This window comes from Aphis gossypii, chromosome X (assembly GCF_020184175.1).
Source record: "Aphis gossypii isolate Hap1 chromosome X, ASM2018417v2, whole genome shotgun sequence".
Lineage (NCBI taxonomy): Eukaryota > Metazoa > Arthropoda > Insecta > Hemiptera > Aphididae > Aphis > Aphis gossypii.
The window spans coordinates 6,872,550-6,898,340 of NC_065533.1; the positions used below are offsets into that span (position 1 = coordinate 6,872,550).

The following is a 25,791-nucleotide window of genomic DNA, read 5'->3' on the forward strand; positions in this document are numbered from 1 at the left end:
ATTCGATTAAGATAAATACGAAGAAAATTAAATGCTCTTATGTTAATAGTATTTATACAAAATGTACAGTACAAAATACAGTATAAAGTACTAGTACTAGTACTAGTACTGTACAGTATACAGTACAGTATAAAAGTAATATTATATAATGATAAGTAATAATAATCTTTTTTTATTTATTATTTCTTCAACTAGAACGTAACAATTGATGCAAAAAACTAAAAGAATGTCATGTAAAAATGAATAACCTTCCATTATACATGTCATCCTTGTATTCATATTTCAAACCAAAATTATACATATAAATTTATTTGTACAGAACATCAGGTAAAACAAAATTATACATAAGAAGTTTGGGTCAAATAGTATAGAATGTCCAACAATAATAAAAAAAAACTAATAATATCATTATCTCAACAAAAATAGCGAAAAGACAAGCTTGTAACAGAGTTATAGTAAAAGTCGAATAAAAAAAATTAAACAAAAATCCCAACATCTTTATAAAAGATTTAGAATTTTATTAAATTCTCTATATCTATGTCAGTAAATCAAAATGGTATATGATCATTACATTTGATAAATTACAGATCAATACATCATGCAATTTTCAAAATAGGCATTTTAGTAATCAGTTGATTAACCGTCTGAAACAGTACCAAAAAAGCGATAGCTAAAATTTATACATATTAATTTTAATTTTAATAATATAGGTATTGATGTATAATATGATAAAATAAAATAATTAAAAAAAAAATAGGTTAGGTTCTTCTTGGTTTTTTTTATACCAATCCCGAACTCTTTTCATAGACAAGTTTTTTATTTTTCTATAAGTACGTGTGTACCCATAATACGGACGTGCCATATTCTATTTATAATTCACGATGCCATTATGCTGGTGTCTGACAAAAGTTGACGTACAAGAGAGTAACGGATAATAGAGGTTTTTCTGTAAATATACAAACATTTAAAAAGATTTACGATTTTTTATTTATTTATTCGTATACTGTACGTAGAGTGATATTTTTGTACACAATATTTATTTATAAACAAACGTTATGCAATGATTTAGTTATTTCTGTATTTTTCGTAACACAATATGTTGGCAGTTGACTATTAATACTGATTAATATTGATTTACCTATATTCACCTGACTATGTATCATGAAAGTCTAAACATTTGTTTTTATTTTTTAATAATGAACCGTATATGCATACTATTATTGTATCTAAATTTCGAGTTTTAACCCATTTTTTAACATCATCTATATTAGTTACATAGTACACATTTTATAAATTTGTATAATAATATTATTTATTACGATAAAATTATTACTAATTTGTTATTGTAAATGATCTCAGTTGTATTTAAATATTTCAACACGATTGGAATCTATTCTAGTGTGTTATGTTAAGATTGCACCTCGACTGTAAGTCTGTAAATTTAATTTTAATTTAATTATGTTAATTTAGTTTTCATATAGTTTCCTTTTCTCACTTTGTCATAATGTACATATATTATACGTATATAATATTATTAGAATAAGCGGTTTTCTGAAGCAAATTCGTAAATCCAATCCGACAGAATTATAGGGTCTCATTAAAAATGTATTGCATTCTTTAGTATGATATTAAAACGGATTTAAAAGTATAATTGCCATTTATTTAATAATATATTTATTCGTTTCACAACGCATAATAACAATATGGTGTGTTTTTTTCTAAAATATTTAAATGTTATAAAATATGTCAGTACCTATACCTACTGGCTACAGCATATAATATAATATTTTTATATTTTTATGATACCTGTATTTCTGTTTTTTTTTTTTTTTTGAGTAATCCGAAATGAAATGAGGTGTCTTTTTTAAAAATATTGGAACTAGTTATTTTTATTTCTCAGGAAAGAGGTATGTAAAGAATTCATTTTTAAAAAAAATGCTAAAAAACTGAATATACGAGTGAGTTTAAATTATCATATGAGCACGCGTGTATAAAGACTTGAAAACGATTTTCCAGAAAATACGAGTATAATAATGATAAATACCCAAGTTACGGCACCGGAGGGTGGGGGGTAGATTACATATATTACTTGTGCTTTTCGTAATTCAACTTTACGGTGGAAGTGCGGCGTGTAAATGAATTTGGGATTTACGGCAGAGCATAAACGACCTGGTATTCGAATTTGTTTTTATGTTTTTGCATCTGCCTTTCCTTTTATTCTTTTCACGTGGTCACTAACACGTTTCACGCGAGTGTAACGCTTAAAGGTTCACGTAATTACATTTTTTTTTGTTCCAATCACGGTTTTTCCTAGTTATACCCGACCAATGCTGTAGTCGTAAGAAAAAAATGCATAACATACACAATCACACAAATTCTTCCATTTTTTGATTTTGTTATGTGTGGGTACTCTTACAGCTATTCCTACAGCCACATCAGCGCTGTTCTGTGATAATTTCACGTGAATTAGAAAAATTCCAATTCTACGTTTAATTAGATGTTAGCTTTGATTAATTTTCGATTTAAATAACCTCAACAACTTTTCATTGTAATATGTGTATGTCGTATGAAAAACATTATTCATTTAACTGTAATAAATGTAAAAATTAGTTAACTCATGTTCTTCTTTTAATATTTTTATTTTCTTTAGGTCTAATGTTTCTGTCTGTATCCAAATTTAGCTCAAAAGTTAAAAATAAAATATTCTTATTAAGTACAAGAAAAAAACTGATTATAACAGTTACTGAACCCTTTATAGGCGTTTACGATTATATTGTTGCAATAAAAATATTACCCTTTTCATTTATGTTAGCTCAACATTTACGATACAAAAAAATACGTCTAAAATCATATTATAAAATATGTAGGTATGATTAAAAATGTTTTATTTTAATTATAAAAGTTAAGACTTAATTCAGACAAACAGTTTTGAAAGTCAGTACTCAATTTTGACAAACGTTTATAAAACTCTAAACTCAACTTAGATAGTTTCTAAGCTGTGTCTGTTTTTTGGAACTCAACGCAAATGCACTGACGTTTAGAACTAAATCTGAATCTACTGAGATTATTAGTCATGACTCACGAATAACAATTAATGTTTCCAAATTGTATAATCTAGAAATCAATTTTATTGATGTATATTTATTATGATTTCAACAAAATTCCATCATAATAATATTATAAGTTACGTGTTTGACAATCGTTATGTCAATAGTCAACGGCCAATGAGTATGTAAATCGTTTACTATAGTAAATTTATAGTTTTCGATAACAAACACATCGCGGCGATTATTTTCATCGATAATAGATATAATGATTATTAAATAACAATTGTATTGCCATGAATAAAATTGTTACCGATGATGTTTTGTATTTTTTTACCTCGTTTTAGACCATTAGGAGTCTGCCATTTCCGATATATTCCTCTAAAAGTATTCTTTTTGCAAATCGTTTACAGCCAGCGAATCTGAACTTTGGGTATAAACTTCCTCTTCATGAGTTGTGATCTGGTTGGAGTCTGTCTAATATTCATCGTCATTCACATTTATCTTGCCATACATGTTTGTCTTGCATGCTCTTCCTGATATATTTACAGAATTTCCTCAATCGTCTTATAAAAGATTCTGTATGACTTTTAAACCACTTATTGAGCCATGCCCTATTCTACCAACTCTGTAACTTATATTATAGCCTATCAATAATCTATTTTATATCCCCAGATAACCTCGTAGTATTATGTACATTTTTTTCATGGTATACTTACTTTTTGGTAAATTTTAATCATCCTTAGCAGTTTGATTGCTCACTTTGAGGTTAGATATATTATACACATGAAATATTTCAAAAATAAATTATTCATAAAATGCGATTTTAGAAGTACTTAAAAAAATGTATTAAATATAATTTTCCGAAAAACTATTATATTTTGTAGTGATTCTCTATATGAAAAACATAAAATAACTTTAAAAAATGTGGCGAATATATCTAAAAGTTTTCAATACGTACATCGTATGTGTACTTTGCACTGTACTTACATATTATATAATATTATTTTATAATTAAATAAATAGTTTTTCATTACTCATTAGTAATAAATAATAATATTATTATGTACTGTGAATTTCATGCTTTTATGGTTTTGTCAATTAAACGAAATTTTCACCAGTTCCATTAGGTAATTCAATTTGCTAAATAATAGGCTATAGCAATAAAGCTGATAATATGAGTTTTTCAAAGAATTGGTTTTTAACATTTAATTATACTTATGAATATAATGTAATAAAAGTTGTTACACATTTAAAGTCCTCGTAAAATCAAAAATCTAATTATTATGTCAATTAACTTATTCGAAGAAATATTTTCGCTAAAGGTTTTCTAGATAATAATATTATTACATACATAGATTGATATTATTATATTGTAATTAAATAGTATAACGTACTGATTTTCCTATTGATAATAACCGATTTCAACCTTATTGAAACTAATGATTTCGTTTCAAACGTATGTGTGTTGTCCATATTATATTGTCTATTACTTCCGACACAAGGGTGTATTATTGAGGTGGATATCCAACCCCCAATATAAGACCCCGCAGCGACGACGCATATGCTCAACTGTGCGAATAAAATATTGTTTTAATAGCGCACGGTCTTGCACACGCCATCAATTCATTTAAATTGTATTGAAATGATATTACACATATTTTGTTTTATTTGTCGTAGTCAAATTTTTTTTTTTTTTTTTTTTAATTAACACTAATTTTTATATTTTGCAATAAAATGATAACAACTTCATTGCGTGTTACAGATGATATGCAAACTATATGCAAAACCCATTTTCTGCAACAAGTGTACAGGAAAATTGAAGGCGCAGTATTGGACTCGCAAAACGAACGGAACTTAGACTGTGTGACAACATTTCAAACACATTCCATCTTACAAAGGTTTATGATACATTTTGATCGTTTGCAATTGGACTGTAACGATCATTTGTTCATATTCGACGGCGCTCATGCGGTCGGACAACATAAAGTAAGTCAATCGATAATAATCTTATTTCATAATAGTAATATCGTTTACTTAAACAACATTAGGCATATAATATGTAACAATACATTTTAATGAAGTGTGTATAGGTACAATTCTATTAATAAAATAATGTTATTTGAGGTAATATTGTAAAATAAACGAAAAATATATAAATTAAATATCATGATAGGGACTAAAAAGGATAATATTAGTTTTAGTGTTTATTCGATTAACTCAATTTCAGAAATAAAAATTCGCACAATACCATTTAGTTTATAACTGTGAATTAGTTAGTAAAACGCTTATTGTGTTTATTGTGTTATCTGAAATTTGTAACTGTATTGATACCCATGTGTCCATATGTAACTATCGCAATACTCATAACTCATCAGTAATGAAATAAATCGTGTCGTTTGTTTTTCATCGCTGTCGGTCCCAATGTAATGTTTGATATCGGTTTTGGCTATTTCAATCAAGTTGGTCTGGCGTTACGGAAGTAAGAATATTTCCGGCTACAAAAGCGTTGACCTCGGGTGTCACATTTAGTCTGATTTACCAAGGTCCGTTAAAGATGTTAATGTTATCGATATTCGTTTCACAGTTGCCGGAAATGAATTTAGATTATACGTATAAACACGTAATATATAAATCTTTATGATAATATACATATATATATATATAGTATAATATATTTTCAAACGGCCGATTTATCCCAAATGCTATAATATAATGATTGTTTTGAATAAAATCCTCGCTTTGGAAAGTGAAAATGTCATTATAAATTATAAGCCACTATCGGTTCTTTTGATAGATAAGTGAATTTATTTCTATTCACAAATCATATGATATAAGTATTATACTATGTATAAAATTACTCATGTTCAAAACACGTTTTATGACGTACCTATACGTACTTAATTTTAATATGTGAAAATATTATGATTTGTTCTACGAAACAGTATACGTACGTATAAGTACAGGTGCGTGTGTATTATTATTGAACTAATTTCATAGGTAAAAAAAAATAATTTAACAGTCAAGCGAATAATAATAATAACCCAGGTAATAAATAGCGTAGCTACGAAGAAGTGGGTCAATTTTCCTTTTTGCTGCACGCACATAGTATGTGATAAGTGAACAAACGGGTTGGGTGATAATGCGACGAAAAAAAAAGTATTTAAATTTTCTACCAAAATATGAGTATATACCCGAAAAAGTCACCCAGCCACAGACCATGTCCGTACATCATTTACGTACTTTTTGCTGTCTTCCGATTTATTTTGCATGTATTAGCTAAAAAAAATAATAATACCGACAATTATTGCTACGGCCGTATACGGCTCATTTCGTATTGTTTTTGACACTACAACCGTGGTATATGTGGTTTACACAACAAAGCGACACGATTCCTTTCGTTCGTATCCAACTCAACTGAATTTAATTATTATCATCCGTGTCTACCTGCTACAGCGACTCATCACGTTCAAAATTTATTATCTCGAATCACTGTGATCACTCGTGCAGCGGTCGTGAAAGGTTTCATTATTATCCTGCAGTCATGTACCTACTAGTTGTTCGTGCGGAGCTAAAATTTTAGATTGAGCTCTATATTAATAATAAAGATTTAACTTTAAATAGATTTTCGGGTTAGTCGACTATATACACATTTTGTATGTATTTATTATTTCCTCTTTTTATACATCTTATACGTCTGCAAAAAAAAAAAAAAAATGCAGTTCACAAAGAAATTTAGAAAGCTCATAGGTATTAAGGATCTGAAATAATATTATCAATAAGTACTCTGATCGAAAACTACCGATGGCAATAATAAATTTCTCTTCTCCAGAAAATAACAAGTTTATATAATACATATATATTATATGTATATATAAATCAACAATAAAATTTAATTGTAATGTTACCTACTTATTACCTAGTAAGTGTGTATTAAGCTATATTTTTCAAAAGTATCATTATACCTACAACAGAAATAAAATGTTAAAAGATTATATAAAATAAATAAATGGGAATAATGTATTTAAATAAATACATTGAGTTATTTTTTTTTAGGTACAAAAAATATAAATGATTCATTAAAGAAAAATGAGAAAATGTAATAGGTAACAAATGGAAAAACACGATTTATTGTATTAATTTTCGTATACTCAACAGCAACTGTACTGGCATTATCTTCAAGTATATTATATTTTTAAATTTAACTGTTGCACCATGGATGATAATTTATAACTTTAATGGTGTCATTAAGATTTTTACTTAAATTACAATATTGTTTTTAAATGTGTGAAATAATATTAACAGTTGAATATATTATTCTATACGTAAAAAGTATACACTAATACAAATATGATAGCTATATAGATATAGAAGTGACATCGATAGTTTAATCTACTTATTTGAAAAATGATTCTAAAGTAATATATATGCAGAACAGACTTTAATTTAAAATTGTTTTTGAATAAATTAAAAAATTAAAAATGTAAAGTAGTATAAACTACAATATTTTATCTCATGTACACAAAAATGTGTATTTTTAACTCTTTTTTTTAAATAGTTGTATACAGTTACATAAATCTATATATATTAAAAAAAATTACAGGTATTACTATAAAAGTTGACTTAATATTTAAGTAAAAACGTAAAATACTTAAAAGTAATTTATAAAAACAATTTTGAAAAATGATTATATTATCATAAAATATAGTAATTTTATAACGTTAAATTATATTATAATGAAAGTTATTGTCTAAACATAATTTTAATTGGAGTTCTAGACAACAATATAGATAATGGTTGTTAACAATAATGGTTTAAACCTAAGTACTGTAGTTAGATGGTCAAAATTTATTCATTAAATTGATAAATTTTATTTTAAGAATATTTATTTTTATATACCTACAGCATATCTTTATTACAATATATCATGTATCTGATAAATGTGTACAATAAAAAGTGGCCCTTTATAAAAAAAAGTCCTTAAACCTTAGTCTTAGGCTTTGACGAAAATAAAATAAATCTGAAATACTTCTTCAATTAAAATAACTAAAAATATTAGTTTTTTCTTTGTAAATACCATAAAATGATAATTATAGTTTAATTATAATTATTAATTAGTATCGTTGATTATGCAGAGTTTTACGTTTCAAAATTTAAAACTAATGAGTGAATATCGTCTAAACTTGAATCAAATTCATTTTATACTTCTGCGGTTTCAAAGAAACTGATATAGTGGTGTAAGAAATAGGTGATGATTATAATAATATGAATGATTTAATATAAAAAAGACAAAAAAAAAAAGAAATGGATGAATGGAGGGTTACATAAATACGAGAGTTCAAAATAGCGTGCAGAGACAACTTGCGTTATTGCTCTCAGACAAAGCTTTATGAAAACTATTGAAAAGCAACGACAACCTTATATCTTACGGTTGGAAAATGCGTCCGAGAATGCACTTCAAACACAAATTCTTCTGCTCTCCTGACACCCGCCACCGTTACTCATTTCCGGGTGGTCGGCTTTTGTCTGCCAACGATATATTATCACGTATATATATATTATAAATGTTAGTGGATATGTGTGTATGTGTGTATGTGTATGCTTGTAATATTGAGTAATAATATATATATATATATATATATTATACTGTAGAGACTACAGTGTTGTGTTCTCAATATGTTTGTTGCTTATGCGATACCAAGACAAGGTCTTGAGTATGATGTCACTAAACAATTGATAAGAATATCAAACGTCGTACCGTACACATATTTTAAGTATTTGTTTAAAAGACTTGCATGTATGTAAATTTTAAAAATATGAGATTATAATAATAGCGTAACAAAAAAAGCGTACCAATGTATATCACATTTTATTTTTATTCAGGGCCAGGCGAATCTTTTAACACATCTTAACCGAATGCCAAAGGTTACATAAGAACCAACTTGACCTAAATATATTATTCGAAAACTTCGATTCGTTCCTCAGATAAAAAACCAAAATAGAAATAAGATAATTTAAAAAGCAATATTTAAACCAAATTAAAATGTTTCACAGGAAACGCTTAGTCGTATTTAGAACCTCAATAATAATTCATCACTGTCTTAATACATGCGTATCAAGAACATGACGTATTCCATTTGATTTTTGTATGCCTGTTACTGTCACATAATATATATTATGTATAATTGAGTGATTATTTTTTATCTGATATACACAAATAAAATTTGTAACGTTAATTATAAATAATTTACTTAAAAAATATTTAAAACATTTGTTTATAAATGTTATTCATTATTTTATTGTAATGTAATACATAAAATAATCATTCAAGGACATATTAATTTAAAATTTCTTAAATAAATCATCAAGTCATAAAAATATAATATATTTTTACACGCTGACTCTACTTGAATTATGAGAAGTTTTATTTTTATTTAATCCAATGAAATACAATAAACCATATAATACAGTTTAATAATAAAATAAGATATACTTTTGTAAGTTTAGCGATATAAGCGAATAATTGTTATTTATTATATGGCTTCTAACCCCTTCACTAAGTTTAATAAATTCTAATCAACACATTTCTAAACACATCACGAATTTAAGTTATTAACTTAGGACTGGGAGCACTTTTGCATAACGATAAATTTAATATATTTAGATAAATATCAGAGTATGTAAATGCCACATCAAAATTTACTTTATTATTTAAACTTTAATAATGCGATAAATTCTACACTTCCTGATGTATCATTATAGTTCACACGTAGGTTCCATTACATATAATGTTGACTGATTACATCTTCCAGTTTATAACTAGGATCCATTTTACTGTTTAGTTCACTAAGTCACATCATTTTAGAGGATGAAGTTATGTCATGCATAATAAAGTAACATATTATACATATAAAAATACATCTCATTTCGACCTCTCCATTACCATCTTGTTACAAGATTTGATAAAGACCTTGGGATTATTTTAATTTATATTAGTTATTAATTTAACAACGTTAAGTAATGAATCACAATACATTTCGATTACAAACTTACGTATATATTTGCGGATCTATAATTTTTATTATAAATCGTAGATATAAATTTTAAAAAATTACTTCACAATATATTTACAAATATTTTAGTACAGTTTATAATTACTCTGAATTATTTAGGTAAAAACAATTGACCATGTATAATAAGTTTTGTCGTATTATATTTTTTTTAAATAAATTGTTACAATAACTATAAAGTATATCTATTAAAGTTTAAGCTATTGTTATTGAAAAATTGATTTCTGCCGGCGGCAGCATATTTCTACCAAGCTAAGTGATATAATATTACGATGTATTCATATTCTAAATTTATGTAATCTAAAAACTTTGTCACTGCTTGTGAAATATCGTTGGAGTAATAGGACGATACATATATAGTAAAAGTAACCGTTTTTAATATAATATTCGGATAAGTATAGTCACTTTAATTTTAAACATGAATCACAATTATGAAATAATTATATTATATTATGGGTATAATGTTAAATAACCAACATAGTTAGGTACTAACTTTAAATATTGTCATTCAAAATTTAAAAATATAATGGATTATAATGTTGAAGAATATGTTTACAATAAACATTTTATATAATGACCTAGCTAGTTCTAAAATCGATCCCTAAGTACCTACCGTAACTTAAGTTTATATTTTTATTTTTTATATAGTTTAATCACAATATGAATTATATGGGTCCCGACGGAATTTATTATCGTTTTTTATGTCATTATCTTTTCAAAGTCTAATGGTATTTGTTTTTGAACAAATTCTGAACAAATTGTGTGCATCATGTTACATATTTTATAAACAATAAATTCCAATTTTACAAACAGAATTTTCGAGCGATTTTCTGTTTATGTTATTTGTATGTGCTCAGAAACAATCGATATATTAATCGGTTGTAAATCTATATTATGTTCTATAAAAGTCTTAGATTACGATCGACGACAGCGGTGTCATAATAAGAAACTTATATTATATATATTTTTATTATGTCATTTTGTTCAACCTATAGTATACCATCTTCGCCACTACCACAGATTGCAATTTAAACCGTCTTTGTTTATCGATCGTTCGTTAACGAGAAATGAAAGTTTTCTTTAAATTGAGTATAATTATCATTTTTATTCTTTTAATTTGGATAATATGCTTTTAAAAGTTAAAATTGTATTATCTTTTTAATTCCGTGTATAATGTTTAAATATTTTGTAACGTTGTATAATGTATATACTTAAAAATTGACTAATTTATTTACGTTTGAAAACATGGTACCTATTATATTTTGTTTTTCGATCTCATATTATAATGTGAAATAGGACTCGAAGATTTTTGTGTAATTTGTTTTCTATTGCATTTTTATTTTTCAACTAATTTATGATTTAATTCATGCAAATATTTGAAGTTTCAGAACGTTAAACTAGTGTAATATAGACAATTGTATAACTGTATAAGGTACATAGTAATTGATTTTTATAGTAAAATTATGAAAAATAAGATGATTTGAAAATTATAGTAATATTAATCTTTTAACTATTTATATGTTGTCTGTTTATAATTATCCGAATTTAATAAATACTAGATAAACCATCACTATTTGTTTATATTTATATAAAACAATTTTTAAGAACACATTTTGCATATATATTAAATATAGGTAACCGCTAAAATACAAAGTCTGTTATATTTTTAATTTAACGTACTGTTTTAATTAAAGTAAGAAGTAAGTATTTAAATTATTATTAATTTAGTAATATTATGAGAAATCGTATAGATTACCTAACTATTCTATTCTTAACACATTAAATACTATTATCCTTTACACACAGTTTAATAACTCAAAAACTACTTAATCAAATATAAATGAAGACCCAACAACAATTCTAAAGAAATAATTGTTCAATTGAAAAATTAAAGTATTTATGATAGCTATAATAATATGAATAAAATACAATTTTGCCTTAGATTTATTTTAAAATTATATAAATACTGAAATTATTTAAAACTATGATTATTAAGTTAAATTCAAAATAAAAAAAATAATTTAAAAATAAAACAGAATTTGAATGCCTCATAATGTTGGGTATACATATTAACACATTGTGTTAATTTTATAAAAAAAACGCATTCTGATGTTTTGTGAGATATTCTAACTGGTTTCATTTCGACAACCATCGCAATAAGTTGAATTTTTATTTTAACATTAATATTTTATGAAAACAGTTTTATGATAAAAGAGTTGAGTGCACTAAAAAGTAATTGGACCCAAAATTGTATGTTTTAAGTTACCGAGTTCCTCTTGAGTCACGTATCTCTCTTAAACAAAATGTAAAATTATCGCGGTACTGCCATCCTTCACAAATTCATAAAAAAATCTCAACTACACTGTTGTTTGAATTAAAGTTTTTATAATTATTAAAAAAAAATTCTAGATTTTGAAGTATTATAGTTGGTTAAACTGAAATATCAGGATTAACGTTTTATCATTTTTACTTATAAGTTTGAACTTTTATGTTTTACTTAAACACATATCATTTGTTTAATTTTTAAATGATTTAACATACAATACTGTAAAGTGAGTCTCATTTAATAATATTTGGTTATTTATAAATGGTTAAATATTTTTTTTCAATCATGTATTTTAATCACGATCCAATTATTTAGACTTTATAAAGTTCAGAGCATCTTAAAATTTTGATTATCCATAGTCCCTTTTATTCAGTATTCATTGCAGGGCAACGTCTGCATATGAAAGGATTTGAACTATTTCTGTCTATTAAAATTGCACCTTTGTACTGCAAATCTTATTATAATAATATATTATATAGGTTGGGCGCCGTTTTTGTGCGCTATGCAGTAACTAATAAAACTCTTATTTATTGTCGGGGCATTTTCATCACTAAGGTATTCGTGTGCACGTTAAAACTTTATCGTGAGAAATTTGAAAAGTTTATGTGAAAAACTCGAGTTTTGCTGACTTGAAATATTATGATATCGATTTGATCTTATACCACCGTCGAAAGTACAATAAACAATGAATGTAATATATTTTATAGCCTATATTAAAATATTTAACATTGCAGGTTCGTAGTATTATAGTAATCACGAATTTATCATCCGATTGATTATAAATTATAATATTGGTTTATTTAATATTATACTTAATTTCTATATCAAATTTTTTACTTAAAAAAAAAAAAAATGCATTTATTCTGTTTAAAGTTTATAATAAGTTAATGACTTATAACTCTTTTTTACGGACAATCTAGTCACTTAAATTGAAAATGTATAAATATCATAAAATTCCATAAATTTTTGTATACGTGTCTCAAGTTTTTATAGTACATATAAAAAAAACAATTAGTAATATCTACCATATCTATTTGTATTACCAATTTATATTTATTTTAAAAATAAAATTTAATCTTTAAATGAATACCTCAATATTAAAATATATATATATATATATAATATTTAATCAATGCAAATAATCAAATACTAATTCTTTTCTAAAATCAAAATAATTTATTGAAATATCAACAGTTTATAAAAAAACACTGGGATCCTGATTATAAAATAATAATATGCATTATACATAGGTTTTTAATAAAAACCTAAAACCAAAAAAAAAAAAAATCCACTCTGATATAAGATACAGTAAACATTTTGATTTATATTAATGAAATGTTAAGACTCATGAATACATACAAAAGTAATAAAATTTACATATAGATAAAAAAAGTTCTATTCAAAAACTCAATGATTAATATTTTGGTATATCTAGTTAACCACTCCGATATACGGAGTGCAGTTTATGACAAATATTGTATCATTTATATCTACACGCATATTATACCAATATACACAATATATACATACAATTTCGTTTATCAGTATGTACGAACAATTTTTCACTTTTTCAAATCTTTTATAAATATAAAAACATATTTTTTCCTCCATTTTTTCTATACGTATTTTTAGTATCAATTGCATTAATATTTCAGTATTTGTATTTGTTAAAAATTAAAATTTAATAAATTGATAAACTATAATATTGTATAAATTGATTATACAGTTCATTGCAGGTAGGTACTTAATTAAATATTATAACGTACGTTCCAACAATGAGTAAAATTAAACACAAAAAAATTACTTTAAAAAACGTAAAATTTCATGTGTAAATTCAAGGAGATCACATATTTTTTTCAAACTGGCATACTATCAAAATATATCGTAATAATCGACACGTCGATGGAATTTAAAACGCCCTCTCACTCACATTCTTCTTATAATACTTATATACTATAAAAATAATAATAATAATAAATAAATAAATCAGACTCACGTAAAAAGATGATATAATAATAGTGATCAAAACGCGTAAGTATCTGAGTGTGTGTGTGTGTGTGTGTGCGTAACTCTATTGTTATTAATCCCGATGCTCGCTAAATGCGCGGTTGCCATGCCGACGTTGGTGGCGTTTGAAAAGGACAGCAGCAGCCCGGATGTCCGTGCGTGCATGTGCAAATAACCGTCTCCGTGGCAAGTGATTACCACGAACGAAACACACGCACGCGCGCGCGCGCATGTACTCGCGTTGTTAAAATATTTAAAACATTAATTATAGAAATATCGTTATGATAATATTTTCATCGTGCCGACGACGTTTGACAATTTTTTTTCGTCATGCGATGAGCTAGTAACATTGTATATCACTATAATTATTTACCGTTATTAACTACTTTACAGGCGGAGTAACGTCTTGTTTAATAATACGTTACTGTGTTTCATTTTACGAGTCGCTCGTATCGCGTACTTCAGTTGTATTAGAAAAAACGTAGGAAAACGAGTATTGTACTAGTAGTTTTATAGGATAAATTGAAGTGTATTATATTATTACGTGTTATAGTCATAATACACCTACCTATTGAAATAAATCTCATTTTTGAAATAGAAAATCTATATTTATTGTTATTGCACAACGTGCTTAACACGTAACCTAACTGGCATGCGTCGTGGAGGCCATTTTCGATATGGTTATTTTCGATCATAATATACAATCAGTAGTTCTCCCCTTCACGACGTCGGAGTAGCTAAATTGCCTATCTATGTAGCCGTGTTATGATTTTATGGGATACCTACAACGACGATTACTATAAATATATAATATTAATATCTTAATCGATTAACATATTACTATTATCATTAGGTATATAGTGATATTGAAAATAACGACGTGTTTGCTATTTTTAAATGAGATTTTAACATATTTCAATATAAGTACGATTAAAAATAAAACAATATAACGAATATACGAGTATATTGCGTCCATAATTGTATGTACACCATTAGTGTCATCAATATACCGCGTTATTTTGTTTGTTATTACTTAGGTATCAGTAATTGCCAACAATTAAATTCACGGTATCAAAATTCGATTCACATGAATTAATTATATATAGGAAATACCTATATCTGAATATTATTTTTAACTGTAATGTATATATTAAAATAACAAAAAAAAAAAAAAAATTAATAACAATAATAAATAGATACATTTTTTTAGCAAAAAACTCTCATTATTCATTGTAAAATAAAATAAATTGTTTTTATCAAGTGAAATGTTCCGCCGATCGTATGGACTTTAATATCTAACACACTTAAAGTGTTAAAAAAAAATACAATATTAAAATTACAACTCAAATACTTATAAAAATAACATTTAAAATACTTAAGCAAAAAATTTAATTTTTTTTATAATTGGATTAATATTTTTGTTCGTCGTGTATGATAAATTTCTACACGATTTATAACGCACTGGTGTATGCATAATTAATAGCCAAGTGTATACATTATTATGATAACAGTCTCTAAAAATATAAATATTATATTTTATTTGTTTATCTCAGTATGAATAGATAATTTGTAAGGCAAATTTGATTGTGCACATCTTGCCCAGAAAGATAAAACACAAATATAATAATACTTTTTTATTTCAGTATTTGACAATAAATCAGTGACTATTAATCCAATATAATACAATTGAGATAGAAATTAAATGTTTACAAAGCAGTGAATTGTATCTCAAAAAAAACCATTCACATTTTATTTTTTTATTCACGTTAGGTTGTTGGCGAACCACATAAAAAAAAAACAATTGAACGATTGAACACGTGTGACCTTTATAACCATACGATTGAGTAGAAAGTACTTAATATTTACTATATCAAAAAACTATCGGATGATTGAGAAAAAGTTCTAACGTTTGATCATGAAATCAGAAGTATACAATGATGTCTGATTTTTATTTTAATCATTATTTTGTTTTTAATATTGATATAATATTTATTTCTATTTCCAATACCATTATTATGTTTCATTAACTATGATATTATGAAAGTATACAAGTAAAATACATTTTTATTACGGTAAAATGCATTTTAACAGTTCATCTTATTATAACTACAACGGTCGATATAAATGTTATTAAGCAATAATTGTATCCCTCTGTGAATTTGTTTTGGCGTACACCGCATTGGCGTATTGGTACTGGTGCGAGAATATTATACTATACGGACAGTGAATACGGTGTGGTCTAATGTTAAGAAAGCTCTACGACGTTTTCTCTTATTCCCCAACCGTTTCCGATGTTATAACGATTTCCGTCGACCGCACAGTGTACGGGTACAATAGCAATCTCGCACGCATGCGATTAACGATGCAAGCGCGTGTGTAGAAAATGTACTATAATATTATGATCTAATAACGTCTGGTGTGTGTCCTGGTCGCGTAAAGACAAATTATTGCGATTGTGAAAAACACGGTTTTCGTAATACTCAGCGTTTAGGAGGGGCGTGAGGACCTCGCTCGTTCAACATACACGTTCAAGTGGCACCCGATCGCGGCGTAACACAAGAACCACGGCGAGCTGCAGCTCTCGGAAAGCCCGAGATCGCGTTTTTCGTGTAATAACGTTACGGCCCCGAAATATTAAAGCGTGCAAAGAGTGGGCAATAGCGGTCGTAAGTCCACCTGACGTTGTCCAACGTGATTACCGAATAACGCACGTGCTGCCCGTGTTCAAAATCCAATATGATATTACGGTTGCCGGCCCCGGGGTTATAGGAAATCCTACGGCGAGGTATTATTGTTGTTCTTTATTTTCCTTACCGTCTCCTATATTATTATTAAAGACCGCCGTTGACCAACACACCGTGCACAGTTATTGCACTCTCACAATGTCTATATACAGGTGCCGTATTATACATTTAGAAAACGTATTGCAACGGCGAGGCCACGCGCCGACCTCAATAAGGCGATCGTAAGTCTACGGAAATACAATAGTGTACGCTACACGCCCGTTCGTACAAAGAATCGTAAATAAATCGTTTGCCTTTTTCCGAATTCACCGGTCGTAATAATAATATTAAGTGTACAGTATTCAGTGTCAATACACCGCAAGCGAACGTATAAATATATATATATTACATCATCTCAGTCGTCGTTACCACTACGTAAGTCTTCTTAAAACCGTTACACTGTTCAACGTGATTACCGACGAGCACACATACATTTCAAATCCAATAAAATTTTATAGCTTCGGAGTCATGGGAAATCCGAAGTACTTTCTCTTTACATTATCGCCATTTCTAACGTTAAATATTGCAATTGACCACCACACCACAGCTCTTATATACATTACGGGGACACATAGCCAACTGGCGGTTTTCCAAAACTTTTTTTTTTTCATTGCCTATATTACTTTTTAAAACTCATACAAATTGGTCAATTTTACTATTGTTATAGGTTTTATAATAGGTTTTATCTATGATTATCTATATAGGTAATAAATAATATAATTGTAAGTTATAATATGTTATTAAAATTAATATTGGAAATTTTTTTAATTAAAAATAAAATATTTTAATGTGTTATTAACTCGCATTTGACTATCTGTGGAAATATCTTTTTGTTTATAATATTTTAATCATATTCTATTTTCGTATATTAATTCATTTTTTTCTTCTAATATTTTGACATGTAATAGCATAGAATATGTATTGAATTTACCTACACGTAAATATTTCATAATTTATTTTATTCATACTTTTTCGTTATAAATATTTTAAATGATAAAATATAGTTGGATAATTTTTACCAGTCAATTTCTTTTCACATATAGTTATTTCGAATCAATATTGTTCAGTCAATGCAATTAAATGTACAAAACATTTTGCTACAACCAATAATGTATGAGTACATATTTTATTATTATTAAATACCTTTAAAAAAAAAAAAAACAGTTAAAATATTTCCTATAGTATATTTCATACATGTATATACCTAGTGAATCGATTTTTATAATAATATAATAATTATATTACATTAATGTAACGACTGAACAATATATTTATATTGTACATATAGATACTTCACAAAATAAACACGAATTTTTTATTAATATTCATATTATACTATTTAAATACTATGTCTAAATATATAAACACAAACACGATAATTTAATTCTCAATAAGTTACAAAGACAAGAGAAAGCTTCCATAAATAAATCTGTTTATAAAAAAAATAAAAACAATCGACGGTATGTTATTTTTTTCATGACTTACATACTCTTAAAACGCATATAGCTTATATTGTAATATTCGTCCGTAATTATTTAAAAAAAAAAAAAAAAAACTTGTCAGCCATTAAATTTGTGTTGTTTTTTATGTGATTTAATGAAATGCGTGTGATAGTTACAATGTTAACACTAAGCGTTAATCGTGGAAATTCAGATACCCCACGATTTAAGCATACCATTTTAACGGAAATTAAATTATTTAATATTTTAAAAACAGCAAATGGAAATACTGATGTAGCACAGAAATTACGCACTAAAAACAGGATTATCAATTCAAATCACGTGAGAAGCTAGTTGATAATTAAAATAGGTATTGACTCTTAGAATTAATATTATTTTATTCGAAAATTTTGGAACAATCAAATACCATAAAATACAAATAAATGGTCAGTTTCGAAAAAAAAAAAAAATTTTTTATTTATTACCATAACGTAGTATATATCTATATTATAATTTAAATTATTAAAACCTTTAATAATTATGACTCTGCTGTCTGTACACTTTTGAAGTTTTATTTTTTTCAGAGAATATAATATATTTATTATTTACATTAACTGCTTTAATATTATTCGTATTAACTTATGCAAAGGAATTTCAATTATTTAAAACTAAAATAGAATATTTTATTGTAGCTATTTTAAAGCGATCTTAAAGTAATTAGTAATAAATACACATTTCCAGTGCTATGGTTGCTTAGCTTTTAGCATGACATAAAACAAACCCAGTATTAAATGAAAAATTTCGATTTATTGACAATAATATTTTAAATAAAAATAGTTTTTTCCTGTTTGTGAAAACCGTAGCAATTTGAATAAAATTTGTAATATTGTATGTGTCACGTGAGTTCAATCGTCACCGCCAACGCAATGTTGTAAAATCACCGAACCCTGCATTTAATAATATGTAGATTTGTAGATTGTATAAGTTTTACGATTTACATAACTTGTTCATGAATATTTTATTACATATTAAACTCGTAAAAATAGACTAGAAACGTTTACGCTGAAAGTTCTATAATCCCCACCTACCATTTTTCTGACCACCGTTATCCAATATCGTCAGTATATTAATACTACTTTATTTTGCTGTCTCCCTCTGTCAGGTCATACAAGAGATCGATATTAAATTGTCGTATAGATATTATTCAGCTATTTTGTTCAGTTGACACGGACACTTAGAACATTTATTCGTTTTGTATCTTAGTAGTACATGTACTTAGTATTCACAAGTGAACAGTATTTCCTTCATTCATAGTAAGTTTATACTTCAGTAATATTGTATTCACCAATAATATACTATACACTACATATACAGTTAAGAATAAGTCCTTAAGTATATTGGTATAGTTATCATATATAAATTATATATAAATTCACAAACATGCTTAGTTTTAACTATTAATAGTGCATGTAATATTTCAAATACATTTTAGTATTAAGTATTGATAATAATATGTACCTACTGGAAAACCATATTTTCTATATTTGAATATTTTTTATCTTTTAAGGAGTACCTATTCAGTGACGATACAATTTTTTTTCCAAATTCGAACGAGTAGCTCAGTAATAAATTATTAGACTATATTGTATATTATGAATTGAAATGTTATGCTCTCAAATCATGGTTTTATATTTCTAAGATTCAATAAAATAAATAGCGGTCAAGTTGTCACACGCAGATAACCGTTAAAATCCAATTAACATCTTTCATCACTGATAAAAGGAACGATTTACATTGTATGGTCACGTAGGAACTCACATATATTTGTAATAATGTGGCGCAAAACGTGTGATTTATTTCGTGTGCCACCAGAGACAAGGGATGGTCCAATGAGGGTCTCTGTCATCAATGAGAAAGCTAAATTTTCCGGAAACGTATAGAGTCCTTTGATGAGGCCACCTGCGACTCTGACCAGCTTGATCAGGGCGTCACCTCTTATAAATGCATGAAAACCAGCCAAATCAACCCCACCAGATCCTATGAGCCTATTTGATTTTAACGAAAATATATCAGTGTTGTATTTATTTAAATTAGAGTATTTAAAACTTTTTAACCTTATTAAGACAACTGCATAAGTCAAATACAGCTGCGAATAAGTTAAAATGCATAAATGTCATATTATCCAAATTTTTTAATTAATTTATCTATATTTTATTACCATGTTGTACTTATTCATATTCTTGAATCACGACCTCGAGAGCTTTTCGAGTTAGGTATCCTAGGAAGGTAATAGTGCATATTTAAATAATTTAATACTCATATCTAATAGATGACTATATTCTCCAACACTTGTAAGTGTAGGCAAGAGTTCCACAGATTTCGGCATTTATTCAAGGTTTATGTCCCTTGTCTAAATTTACATATCTATTAAACTCATTTAAACGTTTTAAAACATCATTATTACATTAATTTATTAAACATATTTAATCATATATGTTTAAATTACTTTAAATTTATTTGTTTTTATTTTAGTTTAATACTTTTGTACGATTACATGATAATAGCTTTGCATCAAATATAAAATATATATGTGATTTTATTTAGTCTAAAATTAATATATTTATATTATAACTTTTGAAAATTTAAAACTAAAAATACTAATATTTTTAACGTTAATATTTAATTAACAAATATAATAAATTATTTCTAAATTTTTTCTTTTTTATTATTGTTCTTAACATATACAATTTAAGAACTCTGAACTTCTTGTTTCAATTTAATATCGAAAATTTCTGTTTTCAGATTAAATTATAATTTTAATAAATGTATAAAAAAAAAAAAAAAAAATTGGATTGATCATTACCGGTGAATCGCTCTGTATCTTTTTTCCAAACTGTGTGACATTTCGGAATGATAACTGATGGCATTTCTCAGATTTTCGGTTATTTAGATTAAAGAATAAATTATTATGGAATACGAGAAATCACGTTAACCGCTGTCCCTTCTATATATTACATTATATATTATAATACACTGACAACAACCATTATTTGAATAACTTGAAAACCGTTTTCGAAGCTTACCGACCATAAAATACAGTGGATTCGTGCGCGTTGGTGTGAATATTAATATACACAAACTAGAAGAATTTTTTGACAGCATCGGAATCCAAACTTATAAATAAGTAAACAACTGCGTTTTCTGAACATTTTTTTTATTCAAATGCGAAGAAAAACTACGCACGCGGCTAGCGTAAAAACGAAGAGAACAGTTAGAGGAATACCGTATGCACGCGGTCGTGTGCCACTATAATATTATCGTCCTGCAATCGAACCCGATCGTGTGTAAAGCGTTTTCTTTCGACCGCAATAGCCGCCGACGACCGTGACATCGATTTTTGTCCGGTCTTCGTCTCTCGCCGCCGCGTTTCGCCGGGTAGCACAATGTCACAGCTTAAACCTGCCTGCCTGCCTGCCTGCTTACCTACTAACTAACCCTACAGGAGAACAATCAACTCAGATTCGCGTTTTGTATATCATCCCCAGAGATATACAAAATATAGGTGGCCCTACATTCATAGACATAAGGTATACATAGGTACATATTGTATGTCACAAAATAATTAATGCCATTGTTATGGTCGTATAATAGACGAATCGGTACTCGGTTGAATTATGAAGTAGGATATTATGTTGAGACGATGTGCGATTTATAAGATGATTATAACGTACAGAACGATTATTAATGATTAATATCAAAGTCGTATTATTCTGCGAGTGTTAACTTTTAAAAATATAATATGTCTCAATTATTCGAACGGCTCTATTGTTCGAAAACAATTTTCTTGCAACGAACGAGAACAATTTATTATTTATTGTTTTACTGGTTCGGATTAGAGGGTACACAATTTGTTATCTGTAACGATTTATTTGTATAATATTTTCGAGTTTAATATTCCATGGCAAAATGCCACATCTGAAATATGGTACACAATATGCGTTTAACCAAATATAATATTATTTAAGATACGAAATATAAAATGGTATTTTGAATCTTAGTTATTGAAAGAAAAAAAAGTATTAAAATTATAGTAACAATTTAACCTTAAACGCAGTGTTTTGATGTTCATAATATCCGATTATTGACTATTATATGCATATCATCAATACAAAATTATTTGCTACTACAACTAAAAGACTAGATTAATGGGATCTGATGAAAAACAATAATATTTTTTTTGTTATCATCAATTCACAAAAGTCCTCGTTATTTGGTAAAGATAGCTAATTTTGAAGTAGAGGATAACTAACTATTTTTCTACCCTCCTCCTGCAATAAACATTGCTTCGGTTATTGTGTTGTTACATAAATTACTAAAAACGTAAAAAAGCGTATAACACTAACATAAATAAGAATACGCATAAGTTTTTTGAATAACTGTACATTTATTCTTTAATGTATTATAATAATTCAGCTTAAAAACGTTTATATCGATTATATCGGTAACGTTTTATCCATATTAAAGTTACCTACTGAGATCATTATAATTCACTTATGATACAACAAACGCTTAATTGACATACAAAGTATGACATGTATCACTTTCAGTTATTGATATTTTTCACAGGCATTCATAACATTTTAATCAAATTTATTAAAATATTTTAAATACGGAAAAATTACACTTTACAGTTTGGAATTTAATTTTTACAGAACACCATTTTTAAGAATTACAATTATAATAACAAATACTGCGGTTTCGTTGATTAGGGCACTAAACCATCCTAATTATTATTATCATTATTATGAGCTATTCTGAATTTATGACAGTTACTATATTATTTGATGCAAGGCTTTTGATACCATACTTCTCAAGCCAACATTATTAATTATTATTATTAAGCATTTTAAATAAATACTATACAAACTAACTAAAAACATAGTTTGCAAGCAAATAGTACTTAAATTTAAACTTAATTGCTTAGTCATAATAATGGCTGATGATAAATACTATTGAATTAGTAAATACAAGTCTTGGATTCCATAAATATTTGATTTAAGCCTTTATTAAGGTTATAAGTGAATCACATAAGTTATACACTGAGCCATAGAATCGTAATAAATGAATATTATGTATCCAGCGATTGTTTTCATTTATTTTCTAACTTTTTTTCACACTGTTGACGTTTAAAAGTTGTTTGATTTAACCATCTTCCACGTATAATTATTGAACTTCAACTATACTATCTCTCACATCGATTCTGTAGATTAATGGCCAGACGCTGGCTTAATATTTATCTACAACCCTTATTCCGAGAACCCAACCATTATATTATATATATATACATATATTATTCTACATGTGTACTTTATAATCCAGTAGTTCTCAACCGGGGTGACATGTCACCTTAGGGTGATATGAACCCAGCTTAAGGGTGACACGAAAAATCAACCAGAAAAGGAAAAAAAAAATTTTAAAAAATCATATGGTATTTATGATTTCATGTTTGAACGTTTTTTACTGTGTAAGTACTAGTTACTGTACTTTTTTTTTTTAATACAATAATTTTTAAATATAATGCTAAGATTGTTTATTATTTTGATGTTAGAGTGGCGCAGTGTTTGATTCTAGTGGTTAAAGGTGACATGAATCAAAAAAGGTTGAAAACTACTGATATAATTTAACGTTATATTTATCATTAGAATAGCATTTTAGATATTTATTGCTCATTAGAATTCTTGTAGAAAAAAATTCTTTACGTCTTTTGATAGAAAAAACTTTGTTTCCATGATTTTATTTTTTTTTAAAAAGTTTTCAACCTAACCCATACGATGATAATTAGTATTTTTTGCTTGAATTTAGCTTAAAGATTTTTAAGCAATTGTGTAAATACTATGTTGATTACTTTGTGAACTAATACCCAATTTAAGCACTCGGTATAATTTTACAATAATATAATACAGTAGAATATAAAATTATATTTAGCATGAAATTTAGTACCTACACATTAAAATAGCAACCATTTTATACGAGTATAAAACTATTTTTCACGAAGTTTTTTATAGGTTACATAACGAGTTTAAATTTTTGGTCCAAGTACAAATTAAGATAGTTGCATAAATAGTTAGTCGCACTTTTAAATTGATTAAAAGTGGTGAATTAAACTCAGTGATGCCTATGATCGTTGGATCAAAATCAATTGAATAGTTTGTTGAGCAAACGGTTTATTACTTGAAGAATGTTGTAAGTGAAAAGTTGGATTCCAGCCTGTTTGATAAAATTCCAATGACGCATCCAGTCCGAGGTGTCTCTCTGTACTAAAGTTTTTAAACTAGGTACACAAATACCACCGTGCCGTTCAGATTCATTACATTTTTCAAAAAGACCAGTAAAACAATATCGGCACATTTTAAATAATTTAATACATTTGTTGGTCCCAAATTAATATTAATATTGTACTCTAAACGTGTAAATTGATGATTTACAAAATGCCTCGCTTATAACTGACACAGTAATTTTTCCTTTTTTTGTACAATTTAACTAAGCTCTACTATTATTTAATGAAATATATATGCTTCAACACTTGTATTTTTCGTTGAATGTTCACACTATCTTTTATTATGACATTACAATATTACACATTTTGATAAATCAAGTCACCCATTTTTAATTTAATATAAATAAATATATTTTTAAGATTTCTCCAACTAATCTTTTAACAAAACCAAACAATTCAAAATTACTACAAGTTGAACCCAAACTTTGATTATTGAAGATTGTGAAACTTATCTACTTTCACCAATGTTAATCCTAGATAAGTATAGTCAACAGCAAAATACCTGTTTTTTCATTGTACACAACACAGAACAATCATATTTTGCTATCAACAATATTTTTTTCCGATATTAATAAAAACCAAAAACAATACCCGGTATAATTCTAAAGAAAAACGTTTTTTTACAAATAATTACTATCAACTATCCAAACATAATCCGGAACTGAAAGAGACACTGTTTTTTTTATTTTAATAAACTTGTTATTTACCTTTATAGTTTATTTAGAGGCTTAGCCTCATACCTACTTGTTATATTTTTATTTAAAATGACTGAAATATTTAGGTTC

At 26.9% G+C, this 25,791-nt stretch overlaps 1 protein-coding gene across 2 annotated transcripts in view; it reads left to right on the forward strand.

Annotated features, from left to right (window-relative positions):
* Nucleotides 1–25,791, forward strand: part of LOC114132098 (uncharacterized) — an 84,858-nt gene that overhangs the window by 22,028 nt on the left and 37,039 nt on the right. For both annotated transcript variants that reach the window (XM_027997488.2, XM_027997490.2), the window contains exon 2: nt 4,810–5,033. In XM_027997488.2, the coding sequence (XP_027853289.1) occupies nt 4,810–5,033 (224 nt within the window). The remainder of the gene's footprint in view (nt 1–4,809; nt 5,034–25,791) is intronic.